The sequence below is a fragment of the Magnolia sinica genome, chromosome 18 (genome assembly GCF_029962835.1).
Source record: "Magnolia sinica isolate HGM2019 chromosome 18, MsV1, whole genome shotgun sequence".
Taxonomy (NCBI): domain Eukaryota; kingdom Viridiplantae; phylum Streptophyta; class Magnoliopsida; order Magnoliales; family Magnoliaceae; genus Magnolia; species Magnolia sinica.
The window spans coordinates 30,194,690-30,208,570 of NC_080590.1; the positions used below are offsets into that span (position 1 = coordinate 30,194,690).

The 13,881-nt window shown below is 40.4% G+C and overlaps 1 protein-coding gene across 1 annotated transcript; it reads left to right on the forward strand.

The window, feature by feature from the left end:
* The first annotated feature begins 5,911 nt into the window (after positions 1-5,911).
* On the forward strand, positions 5,912-13,272 carry LOC131232681 (homeobox protein BEL1 homolog). Its single transcript, XM_058229087.1, has 5 exons — positions 5,912-6,693; positions 7,082-8,061; positions 8,998-9,380; positions 11,062-11,122; positions 12,339-13,272. Exons 2-5 carry the CDS (start codon positions 7,144-7,146, stop codon positions 13,005-13,007), a joined length of 2,031 nt encoding a protein of 676 aa, XP_058085070.1. The 5' UTR covers positions 5,912-6,693; positions 7,082-7,143; the 3' UTR covers positions 13,008-13,272.
* The last annotated feature ends 609 nt before the right edge of the window (positions 13,273-13,881 follow it).

The window sequence follows — 13,881 nt, forward strand, 5'->3', positions numbered from 1 at the left end:
AAGATAAAGAAATTCACAGGTAAAAACAACTTTGAACTATAGAGGCTAATGATGAAAGCCCTCCTATTTCGACAAGGGCTATAACATGCACTCATTGGGAAAACGAAACGTTCGAAATCTATGAAGGAAGAAGATTAGAATAAACTTGATCAAAGGGTGATTAACAAAATTCAATTGTGCTTGGCTGATTAAGTCTTGTATAATGTCATTGATTAAATAATTACCGAAGGCTTATGGGCAAAGTTGGAGAGCATCTATACCATGAAGTTGCTCATTAATAGTCTATATTTGAAGAGATAGTTCTATACTTTAAGAACGGCACAAGGGTCGGATCTCTTTGAGCACATTAACATATTTAACAAATTAATTTACATGTTGACAAGCGTGAAAGTAAAAATCGATGAAGAAGACAAAGCTCTAATTTTGTTGACATATTTCTTGGAGTCCTACGAGTATCTGGTTGATACACTGTGCTATGGTAAAGAAACTTTGAACATCGATATCATTATTTCATCCATTCAATTGAAGTAGTTAAGAAGGAAATGCGGTGGTGAACGTACTTCTTCGAATGCATTGTTTGCTTAGGGAAGACCGTCTAAGCAAGATAAGGGAAAGTCATGATATAGATCCAAATCAAAAGGTAAAGGCAAGTTTAAGTGTTAAAATTATCGGATGATGGGATATATGAAGAAGAACTGTCAATATTCTAAAACCAAGAAGGAGGAGATATGAGATGATTCACCAAAGGAAGCCAATTCATCGAAATCTGGTGAAGGATTGGATGATTGTAACATGTTGTTAGTGTCCAAGATCGGTCACTTCTATCATGAGTAGCTTTTGGATACGGGGGCATCATACCATATGTTTCCTTATTAGAATTGGTTCACCACATAAAACAAGTATGATGGTGGCCTAGTTCTTATGAGTAATAATCATGTCTGTAAGATGACAAAAATTATTTCAGTTCACATCATAATATTTGATGGGATGGAGTATACTTTGACCGATGTAAGACACATTCTAGATTTGAAGAAGAATATGATCTCTCTGGAGTTCTAGATGCACTTAGGTACTAATTCACTAGTTATGAAGGTTTCATGTAAGTTTCAAAATGGGCACTAATATTTATAAAAGTATAGAGGAGCAAAAATCTTTGCAAGTTGATCGGGATTATATATATCGAGTGGAACTGCATCGTTCGTAACGGAGTCTACGTTGGCATGTTTGTGGCATGCACAACTATGCCACATGAACGAGTGATGTATGAAAGTACTTCTCAATCGTCATTTAATTCCTATTTTTAAAAGTTTTAATTTAGATATATGTGAGCATTTCATATACGAGAAATAATTAATGTAAAACTTTAAAGTAGAAAATATATATTAGTAAAGGTCAACTAGATTATGTGCATTCAAATGTGTGGGGGCTGTCACCTATTGTTTTTGGAGGAAGGTTGTCATTCTTTGTTATATTTATTGACAATTTTTCTAGAAAGGTTTGGGTTTACTTTATAAAGCATAAATCCAATGTTTTCACCACTTTCAAGATGTAAAAGGCAAATGTTGAAAAATTCTGAGGACAAACAATGATGGTAAATCTACTTCAAAGGATTTTAATTAATACTGTGAGAATGGAAAGATATTGATGCATAATACAGTGGGGCATACACTAGAGAAGGATGGTGTAACTGAATGTATGAATCAGATTCTTTTAAAAAGGGCTTGGAGTATGTTGAATAATTCATGGTTGGATAAGGAGGAATGGGCTGAGGTTGTCTATACGGCTTGCTATTTAGTGAATCTATCTCCCTCTATAACTATTAATTATAGAATTGTAGAGGAATTTTGGAATGATCAGGTAATTAATTACTCGAGGCTTCGACAATTTGGTTATGATGCTTACTCTCATGTACTATCAGTTGAGAGAGATAAACTATACCAAACGGCTAAGAAGCGTACTTTTGTTGGCTATATATGATGATATGGTAAAAGGATAAATATTGTATAACTATGTTTCATGAAAAATCATGTTTAGTTGGGACATCAAGTTTATGAATATTCCTTATTTCGGAAGGATGAGCATAAGGAAATAGAAAATTCTTTTATTGATGTTAAAACAAACAAATGAGAAACACTTAATTTTTTTTTTTTAATCTATAGATAGATGTATATGAAGAGGTGAAGCAACCACTTATCAAGACATATTTACTAAGGGATCATATGTTATCGTTGAGATACATATATAGATGGCCCTAACGTTGTATTTGATCTTATTATAAATGAGGGAAATCTATCTACTTTTTAGAAAGCAGTTGAAGATGAAGATTCTGAGAAGTGGCTAGTAGCGATGCATGATGAGATGGACTTTCTATACAAAAATAAAATGTGGGATCTAGTGAAGCTACCTGTTGGGCAAAAAGTGATAGGTTATAAGTGGATTCTCTAAAAGAAATTGAATAGATATAAAAATATATTACTGATGAAGTGTTATGATTAGAAGGTGGTATTGACTTCGGTGAGATATTCGTGCTAGTGGTAAAGCAAGTATCTATAAGATTTATATTAGCTTTGGTTGCCCAATACTATCTAGAACTGAAATAGTTAGATGTGAAAACTACGTTTCTATATCAAAAATAAATAGAGAATATCTGTCTATTGCATGTTTGATTCTGTCTGAGGTTTCTTTTGCGCTCATTAAGAGATATCAGTGCCCAACAAATCTACGATGAGATCCATCAAAACAACTGGCTAAATTGTTCTTATAATGAAAATTTTGTAATATTTAAAAATAACATCAACTACCTCTAAAAAAAATGCTCTTATTTGTTTTACCAATCGTGCTTATTTTATATAAGAACTTTATTTGGTTTTGAAAATTTAACTTTACTAAACAAGTTTATTTAAAACAAGATTTACAATATAAAAAAAAGTTCATTAAAGTAGCTCTTATTTGAAAAGCTCTTATTAGATTAGAGTAGGGATACTAAACAAGCCCTTAATCAAACTCAAGTTGCTATAAGTATACTACGGAATTTCGATTGCATACTTTCAAATATAAATTTGAGATTTTATTGAATTTCAATTAGTGGTTACTAAACACAATTGAGGATCCCAATTCACATTGATTCTATAATAATAATTATAAATTAAATTTCAATTTATATCAATGAGAAAAATGTAAACTTGCTTCCAAGACTATCAAATTCACATGGTGTCACCGACCTAAGATTTTTATTGGGCTGATTTCGTATATTCTCTTCATTGCCATGAATTAGACGTGATAAATGAGGTCGAGGAAAGATACACCACACGGTGGCCCCACAAACAAACGAAAGATTGGCGTCCCATTCCCACTGTTACATGTGGAGTGGCACAGCTGAACTAGAGATGTAGGATATAGAACCTGATGGATGGAGGGAACATCATGTATACAACAGGATGGGCTCTACCGAATACCGTGTTTTACTGATTGCATCCAGCAGTGGCATGCACTACATCAAATGCCAACAAAGATGCCAACAAAGAAGCGCCGCATGGGTGGATGATGCGGTGAAAAAGTAAAAACTCCCTTTGTTAAGGGATGATTTTGCAACTTTCTGAGGTGGGTTCCACACCTGTACATGTATGGCGCTTTTTAAATGGTGCTTGATGGAGTGCATCCAGGACGCAAATTGCAGGGTAAACAGGGAGGCGGATTGGCTGGTGTACTACGTACCACCGACGTGGATAGTGTGAGTACGTGTGGTGCTAAGCCGAGTGCTGACGCTTCTCAAGTTCAGAGTTGGACGAACGGTTCAGAGGATATTATAATTACATAGCCCCACAATAATGTATTTATTATATCCACATTGTTCATTCATTTGCGAGATCATTTTAAATCACAACTCCAAAAATGAATCATATCCAAAGTTCAATTGGACCACACCACAAATAAAAGTGGGACAATGATTCTCACCATTAAAATACTTGTAAAGCTTACCGTAACTGTTTTTTTTTTTTTTTCCATCCAATTTGTTTATAAGGTCACGAAGACTGGGATGAAAAGGAAAAATAAATATTATATTAATCCAAAACTTTCGTGACTCCCAAAAGGGTTTGGATGGTAGACGTTCAATCCCCTACTGATTTTTTCAGTGTGGTCCATTCGATCTTTGGATCTGTCTTATTTTTTGGCTCTAGGTAACAAGCTCAACGAATAGTTTAAATATAACACATACATCATGAGCAACCCACCGAACTTGGTGATGTCAACACACCACCAACTAGATTGGTGGTGTGTGGTACACCAGCCAATCAATCTGCTTCTGGATAAACCCAACACCTCCAGGCTACTCTAAATGGTGTAATAACTGTCTGGGCACATCATTAGAGGTGTACATGAGTAGAGTTAGCTCGTTAGCTTGCTCGATCAACTTGGAAAAGCTCGATTCGACTTGGATCAAAACTATGTTTGAGCCGAGTCGAGCCAGTTTTAATGAGCTCGAAACTTTTCGAGTCGAGTTCGAGTCTGAGCCGGACCGATTTTTGAGTGTATATATATACACTCAAAAATCGGACGACCAAATATAAGTTAAAAAAAAAAAACCTAACCCCTGCGTCCAAATCGTCTCAGCCATTCGCCCAAATCATCTATTTCTCACCGTTCTCCAGTACCCGACCGGCAATTATTCTCCTTCCTTTCATTTCTCTCAATTTCTCAGCGTCTTTCCATACGATCGACAACTGAAAAGTGAGTCTCCTCTCCTCTCTCTCTATTTTTCCAGCGTCTGTCCGATGAATAGTGTCCATCCGATTAGTGGACCTCACCTGACCACTGATCGGGTGGCTCTAGTATAGTCGGACGGTGGATATGGCCCAATCAGACGGTCAAACATCTCAGACACCAACCACTAGTGGCTCTGGTACAGTTGGACGGTTGGACAACACCCATGACCCGAACACTTCAGACCATGACGACTCGAACTCGATTCGAACTGGACTAAGCTGCTGACCAGGCCGAGCTGCCAATCCAAGCTTGATGGTCGAGCCAAGCCGAGCTCGAGTTGACTCTAGCTGGCTGAGTCGAGCCGAGCTGAGCAAAGCTGAACTCGGATAAACTAGTGTACACCTCTACCCTTCGTGATGTATTTGTTTTATCCACGCTGTATATTTACTTTACATTCATTTCATGCAATCATGTCAGGGCATGAGCTCAAAATTTAAAGAATACGGCTTGGAAATTAAAGAATACCCAAAGGACATGTACTGCACTAGGCCATGGGAAATAGTGAGGATTGAAAGCCTCTCGGCATCAGAAAGTTTAGGATGAAGTCAACCTCTTTATTTTCCCCTCATCCAGGTATGCGTGACCTTCTGAATAGGGCTGGACGACAAATAAACACAGCTATGTGCCTTAGTAAGGTTTCAACGGTGAATGTCATTATCTCCACTGTTTCTGTGGTGTGGTTTGCATGAGCTTTAGATATAGTTCAATTTTAGACTCATGCCTTTAAAATAAGCTAGCAAAACAGATGGACGGTGTGGATAAAACACATAAATCAGTTAGGATACCATGTAGCTCCGTGGTACACCACGCGATCGAATCCGCGTACGTGCGTCGGACGACCTGTTGGAGGCAATCCACTTCCGGGATCCTACGCACTGCAGAAAAAACAGGGTTGCAGAGGATTCGGGTACTGGGTCACACGCGACGTACAGAAAAAGAATACAAGGTAGAAGCATTATAATGAGGAGGAGTACCGTAGAGAGCGGAGAAAGCGTGACAGGACCACCACCCAAAAGGCAAAGGAAAGTAAAGAAGAAAGAAAAGTAGATGCGGTCCCATGCAAAGAGAGAGGCAGCAGTGCTCCTACGTAGAGAGAGAGAGAGAGAGAGAGAGAGAGAGGAAGGATGTCTGATCAGATGGGGTGGGCCATTTTAATTCGCGTTTAATTGGAATTAGTTGGAAACCCTGGACCACTCTTCCATCCCTTTGCAACAGCCCCTATTTTCGGAACATTTTACAGGCGCATCTATTCCTCTCTTCTCTTTCTCTCTCTCTCTTCAAACTCTCTGTTTCTCTTTGGAAGGAACAGAACTCGTCTGTAAAAGCCCTGGAAAAACTATCACTTGGGAGTTACTTGGGGATTCGTGTCATCAAGACTCTGCAGTATTTTTTTATTATTTAAGTATTTATTTTGAAATATTCATGGGGATTAGAGAAGGGAAGGAGAAGGTGATGAGAGAGAGAGACATTCATGTATGCATGTATGCACGCATAAAAGCAACGCATGCGGCGGCTGTTAGTTTGTAACAGGCAAAAGACATCTATTCCTTCTCTGGCGTTGCTGTTTTTCTCTTCTTTCGTCTCTCATCGTCATTAGAAGAAAAAACCAAAAAAGAAAAGAAAAGCGGAAAATTAAAAAAGAGGGAGAAGAAGAAGAAGAAAGGGTAAGGTGGTTATTTTAATATTATGATATTGGAGAGTATTTTGGATCTTTTGGGTTCTTGATTCGGATCATGTCATGGTCATCATATCATGATGATGATGATGATGATGAGACCATCTGATGTATTGCAGACTGGCCTAGATATCCGATCTTCCTAGGTTTTGTTTTGATGGCATGTGATGCTGGGTGCTTTTAAGAGAGCGCAGTGCGCACCATCTCCCTTCCCCCATCCGGCGTCAGTTAAGATCTCTGCTCTTCTATAATAGGTAAGGAGCTAACCTTTCCCTCTCTCTCTCTCTCTTTAATGTCTTTGCAGATCTCTCTCTCTCTCTCTCTCTCTCTCCCCCCTCTATTGTTTTTAGTTGAATTTCTGTTGCATTATCAAATACCATCTTCAGGAATATCAGCCCCCTCGTTCTCTCTCCCTCTCCCTCACTCCTCTTTTTAGCTCTTGGGTGTTTTTTATTTTTTATTACATTCTCTCTCCTCGTTGCTCTCTTTTCTCTTGTTTTGAGTCTCTCTATTGCAGAAGAAGAACCATCTTCAAAATCATCTCTCTCTCTCCCTCCCACCGCTATTAGGCTTTTTGGTGGGCTTTTTTCTAGATCTTCTCTTCTACTTTGTGCTCCTTTTTTAATAGAATTTCTATTGCAGATCAAACACCATATTCGCCAACAAGATCAGCATCCAAAGAAGTTTTATCTTCTTTCTTTTCTATGGCAAATGAACCTCGGGAGGAGAAGCTAAGGACCCAAATCGCTTCCGGGTTTTACTACACGGATTTCTCCTCATCTTCCAGCAATCCGACGATCCACCACCAGCTTGATACCCATATGCAAAGCTTCGAACCAAATCCGGAGCTCTTCAATCTTCAATCCGGCATGGAAATGTTGGGCTCTCAGTGGAAGAATCCATCGCAGCAGCGAGACCGCAACTCCACAACAGCATGGAAAGGGTTCCTTTCCAAATCCACCCACAACCAAGGATCGTCGTCTTCTTCCAAAACCATGGCCGAACCATCGTCATCTAATAGCTTCTACCAGCCCGATTTCACCATCGGATTCTCTGAGGCCCCACCCAATGAGAATCTGATCATCGCACCTGATTCGGCATGGCAGGAGAATCGGTACCCCGTCGATGATTCTTCCTTACGCTGCGTCTTTCCCTGCGAAGGGAATGAGCGGCCGAGCCAGGGCCTGTCACTCTCTCTATGCCCCAACAAGCCGTCCAACATCAGCTTACAATCATTCGAGCTCCGAGAAACCAATCACCAGAATGACATCCGGTTCGTTTCATCGAATTCTAGAGATGGGTTTTTTGGAAAATCTACAGATCTTCGTCAGCAGCTGCAAAATCTACAAGATGGGCGGTCTTATCCGTCGTTGATGGGATCAGATCAGCAACTCCACCAATTGAAAAACTCCAAGTACTTGCTTCCAGCTCAGGAACTCTTGAACGAGTTCTGCAACATCGGATCGAAGCAAAGCATCAACACTATTGGATTGAAGAACAAAAGCAACAAGACAAATCAGTGGGAAGAAGGAGCATCGACTCTTAAGAACCAATCTCTCTATTCATTTGATGTTCTTGAATTGCAGAAGAGAAAAGCAAAGCTAGTTTCCATGCTAGATGAGGTCTGTATCTGTAAAACTCTGTCTAACATCCTTGCTGGTTATTTTCGTTCTCATCATCTTCTTCTTCTTTTTCTTTTTCTTTTTTTACTTTTCTCCTTTTTTAATATCTAATTTAATTTAAAAAATACTAATTTATTTAAAAAAAAAAAAAAAAATCTGCTGAAAAAAACAACCCATCTCTTAATTGATGGAAATCTTCCTGACTTTTACTGGTATGGATGGATTGAATGGTTTTTTCCTCTCAGACTTCTGAATCTTTCGAACTAATTGAGAGACTGCGGGCCTTCCATTAATGATATGCTGTCTTGGGCTATCGACAGCTTGACAATAAGGGCATTTCATTTACTTTTAGAAACCTCTATTCCTTTTCCCCACTTAGCCATTTCTCCCTCCCCCATCATATCTCCCATGTTGTAAATACCCATTGATCTCTCTCTCTCTCTCTCTCAGAGAAAAAGAATATTTTTTCGTGTTGGGGTTTTTCGTAAGCTATCTTACAATAAGGAGGTGAGTGGTACTAGAATAAGACACGTGAATTTCACTTTAAACTACCACACGTATCATTAATTACACAGCCAGGCCTCATGCACCATATGTATGTTATGGTTGATACCCATGTAAGAGAAATAAATGCTACACCGATGAACTATACAATCAGGCCCATATGTGTATGGTTTTAATTACACTAGGTTTAAAACACCTCATTCTCTCTCCTTCTCATTAACGGAAATTTCCTCAAGTAAAACATTTTAATTACACTTAATGGACTCAATTAGCAATGTTCTATGTTCGATATTGATTGGCGGAAATCAGTGTAAAGTGGGTCTTGCCTGCTTTGCATATTTTAGGTAATCTTGATTGTAAATGGGACCATTAGCACTAAGGTTGAAAAAATTAGATTGCAAATGAATGGAGTTCTTTTTTTCTGGTGTTCAGGTGGACAGGAGATACAGGCAGTATTGTGAGCAGATGAGGAGTGTGGTGTCATCATTTGAAGGGGTGGCTGGCGTGGGATCAGCAATGGTGTATTCGAGCTTGGCTTTGAAGGCCATGTCAAGGCATTTCAGGTGTCTGAGGGATGGGATTGTGGGTCAGATTCAGGCGACGAAGAAGGCAATGGGGGAGAAAGATCCTGTTGCACCAGGAACAACTCGAGGGGAGACGCCCAGGCTCAAGCTTCTTGATCAGACCCTTCGGCAGCAGCGGGCCATACAGCAGATGGGCGTCATGGAGAGCCATCCATGGAGGCCTCAGAGGGGTCTTCCCGAGCGATCTGTGTCCGTTCTTCGAGCTTGGCTCTTTGAGCATTTCCTTCATCCGTAAGTTCGTCTCTCTCTCTTACTCTCTCTGAAACACAACACAGAAGAACGAAATTTGATATTGGGAATGATAGCATTATCTACTGATCATATCACAACATGGTCATGATCACCTCTACTATTGTCCATCACATGCCTGTAGATCTTGGCCATTAAATATTATGCCCATTTATTTGATGGGCCCTACATAAATTGCACCTTGTGGACAATCCGATCGTTTTAATGGTGTCCTGAGATTGGACAGTTATGTAGAAATATGGGTAGTGGTCCCTATTCCACTGCCGAAAGTTCATCCATGAGACGTTGGAGTACTTCTGTCCATGCGATCGATTTGTAGGGCCCACTAAAGAACTGAATCTTTGATGGGCCACCCCCATTGATTAGGATTGTACACCAGTTGTGTGATAAAGGATGGTTGAGACAATGGTTTTACCATTTCCATCATTCCTCCTTATGTAAGGTGAGGCCTTGCCTTTGTACAAGTGGGGCCCACTGATTGGTGACCCAGACTGTTGATCTGATGTGTGGATAGACCATGCTCCAAAAAAAATCTCCAAGATGGGAAGCTCGTGGCCATCCAAATCTTGATCCTTTTTCCTGTTGAATGTGTACCGCTGCTCTATTTTCTTTTCAATCATCTATTAATAGTTCACTGATCTGAAGGTTAGCACTGTTCTGTCGGCAGTATTTCTGGGCAATCACACAGCCATGGTGGGCCCATCATCTCAACAGTCTGCATCACCCAACCATGGGCCCCACTTGTGATTCGGACAGACATCATTCCTCTTCTTCTGCAGAGAAGCTATTGGACCCTTGTACTTCCCTTTCACCATGTGGGACCCAGGGTTTAGTTATCTAATTCTGGCCCTTTCCTCAGTTACCCCCACCATGGATGGGCCATGCCCTAAAGGTCTGATCCACAGACAGTCCTAGCCTTTCTATTCGTGACTTGCAAATAGATGGTCCACATTCAACTGAAAAGATGCACAAGATTGGCAGCTAGAGCCTACCAAACTAGAAAGTTTGTGGACCACCGTCCATCCTTTAAACATACCAACAGATCAACGGTCCAGATCACTTAACCATGGAGCCAATTATAGAAAACTGAAAAGCCCGAGCAGACTGAATCTTCTCCGATAAAGAATCCTACAGTTCATCTACTCCTACGAGTCTGCCAGCAGTTAGAATGCAGGCCAAGCACCATCTTTCATCTTTTCTCTTTTACAAGCATTATTGTATATTCCTGTGCGAATTCTTCGTACCTTTGCTCCTGGTGCGAATTTATGTGGGGCCCAGTGAGCTAACCTTTGATCAATAGAGACTCTTGGATAGGAGGATTCCATCGTACAGATCTCAGACCACCCATGAGAAGCCGTGATTAGATAATCACAGCCGTAAAGTTACGAACATGGAAGATGGACAGTAAGAGCAGAACTTTTCTTAGCAGGTCCTCATCTTAGTGTTGCCATCACCCGATCAGGTCGATATTGGGGCCATGTGCAATCCTCAGTTGATGCCTCCTATCCAATGGTCCACCGTGATTGTAAGTGGGCCCACTTGGGCCCTACAAAATATAAATTCTCACTCAAACCAACAAATCTTGCTAGATCATTGCTCTTATATAATATGGTTTAGATTAACAAAGATCATACATTAAAAAAATTCAATGGCAATGACACAGGTACCCGAGCGACGTGGATAAACACATCTTGGCCCGCCAAACGGGCCTCTCCAGGAGCCAGGCATGTCCTCATCTCAAACATATCTTTCAATGATTAGATTCTCATCAGCATCTTCTTAGGATCCATCAATCTCCATTTGTATTTTAATCCTATATTCATTAGTATTGTATTTCTCTTTGTTTTATGCATGGTTGACACACTAGGACAAGCTGCACGCGGGGTGGGGAAGACCACTTCGAGCTCTGCTCCTAGAGTTGGAGAACATCTACAGGTGATCAGAACGGTTCAAGAAGTGTGACCCACCATGGATAGGGATTAGGGAGAATAGCTCTCCTTACAAATGATTCTAACCCTTCAAGAAACTGACTTGATGCAACCCATTGGTTTTTATATGTTTTAAATTGTTTCTTGATTGATGGATAGGATCCTTTGTTGGGAGAGATACTTAAATCATGCCCTAAACTTGGTGCATCTTATCTCTTCAACGTTCCGATCACCTGTACCATGGCTGCAGAACTCGATTAGTGCTCCAATGGTGGTCTTTGTTTACTTAGCTACAACAGAGTTTATTTATAAGATTACGTTGGTTTTTCCTTCATGGCGACTCATTCTCATCACCATCTATTGCACAATTTGGTGAGCCAGACAAGTAGTACGCCAAAACAAATTTTTAATCCTTGTTTTGGACAGCGATAACCAATCCCCACCCTTAAAATATCCCTCAAATGACTTAGACAAAATTAGTGTTTCTTTGAAGCAGCAAAATAAAAGAAAGAAAGAAGGAAAAAAGAAGAAGCATGTTTTGAAAGAAATGAGTTCAATTTGGTTAATAAAAAACATGAGCTTTTCCTCCTATCTTTTGCAATTACCGAGTTTAAATTTTAAAACGTTAAACAATCAGGTATTTCTGTTTGAAAAACGGTATTTTGCTGACTCTAAAACTTGGTGACTTGACTCAAAACTCGACCGAGTCAACTCAGATGTTTCAAACGTGTGACCTTGCAAAGGTATAAAAAACATCTTACCAACTCGCCATGCACCACATCTGGTGTTAAGGTTAGCCCTAATTTTTTAAAATATTAATTCATATTTCGAATATCAATTATTAATTTAAGCACTTCCTAACTTAATTACTGAATATTGAGGCGAGTCGAGTTGAGTCTTCGAGTCAATCCAAACCGTCTGGAGATCGAGTTGACTTGTGTATTCTAACAATGTTATAGAAATAAGAGTATCCAAAACTCTAATGCATGCGTACATTCATGCACTTTCACAGGTTTCCAACTGGTTTATAAATGCAAGGGTAAGGCTGTGGAAGCCAATGGTAGAGGAGATGTATTTGGAAGAAGCAAAGGAGCAGGACGATGACAACAGCAGCAGCAAAAACAAAAACAACAACGACCACAACAACATGCCCTCAGATGGCAGCATTTCACAGCTCCAAGACAACACCCGCCTGAGCCATAACCCTAACCCTAACCCTACCAACATGGACCAGAAGCCTTCACCCGACCATCTCCTCCGTGACTCTGAATCGCTGTCCTCCATCATCAATGGCTCCGATAAAAGAGACCCAAGTGACCTGAAAGAGAAACACCCCCACCACCAGTTCTCCAGAGCTGATAACTTCGGCGTAGTCGATTTAGACTTCTCGTCGTACAGCCATGCTGCGGCAAGCACTGTCACCTATGCCAACAGCGACTGCACCCACCCCAACTTCGGCAGCAGTGGCGGTGTGTCACTGACGTTGGGTCTCCAGCAGCACAGTGGAGGTGGTGTCAGCCTCTCGTTCTCACCGTCCGCATCACAGCACTCCCTCTTCTTCTCTAGACAGCAAATGGAAGACTGCCAGCCTATTCCTTACTCGATCTTAGATGGTGAGGCGCAGAATCTGCCCTATCGGAACCTGATGGGAGCGCAATTGCTGCATGACCTAGCAGGGTAAATAGCAAGATGGCCAATTTTCTTTTGGTGTGTGATGTTGAGGTCTGCCGGAGTTCTTCGCAGAAGATAGTGATGGTAGAAGATGTGTGGGTATACATACACATACATTTATACAGCGATATATAGGTATACTGGTGTTGTGTACATTACTTCCCACGGCATATATAAACTTTTGAAAGGTTTAAAAGAATGTTAGTTATATATGGTTGAATCTGGGGATCATTGCTAGTATTTTTGCATTTTATGAAAGATAGAAGATTATTGCTTGTTGTTGTTGTTGTTGTTGGTTTTTCGCAGTTTCTCTTGGAAGGATTTGGAATCGTTGTTTGATTGCTGGAAGACACATTTTCATGAGGTGTGCTAAGCACAGGTGCCAACATATCACACGTGAGAGATTGGAGCTTTCCATGTGGTGGGCCCGTCTGATAAGATCATTTTGCTCAAGAATCAGACTATTTCACTCTTTTGGTGGGCCACACTGCACAAAACAAACTAAAGACTAGCACAAATTTGTTTCTCTGCCTTTCCATTTGATTTGTATACTGTAGCCCACGTGACAAGTGAAACCTAGGCCAGAAGATGTGAAGTGTGTGGCCCACCTGATGGAAAGCTTGCTCATATCTGTCGTATTTGCATGTGTACGAGCGTGTGGACGTGGGTGGAGACGGCAAATAAAACGCTCCCTTCTTCGTCTTATTCTTCTCAATACAGGTAGATTAATTTCTAGTACTGCGCCGTGGAGTTTTTCATCCCTTGGAACATGAAGTGTATCATGCTCCTTTATTGCTCTGGTTCTATTCTGACCGTCCATTCCATTGACGGACATCAGGTTACCTTGTTCTATTAAGTAGAGGATAAAAAGAAAAGAAAATAAG

Excerpts from the sequence above, each read along its gene's own strand:
- LOC131232681 (XM_058229087.1), top strand. The coding sequence starts at position 7,144 with ATGGCAAATGAACCTCGGGAGGAGAAGCTAAGGACCCAAATCGCTTCC. Across the intron at positions 8,062-8,997 it reads TAGTTTCCATGCTAGATGAG|GTGGACAGGAGATACAGGCA; the intron begins GTCTGTATCTGT and ends TCTGGTGTTCAG. Across the intron at positions 9,381-11,061 it reads TTTGAGCATTTCCTTCATCC|GTACCCGAGCGACGTGGATA; the intron begins GTAAGTTCGTCT and ends GCAATGACACAG.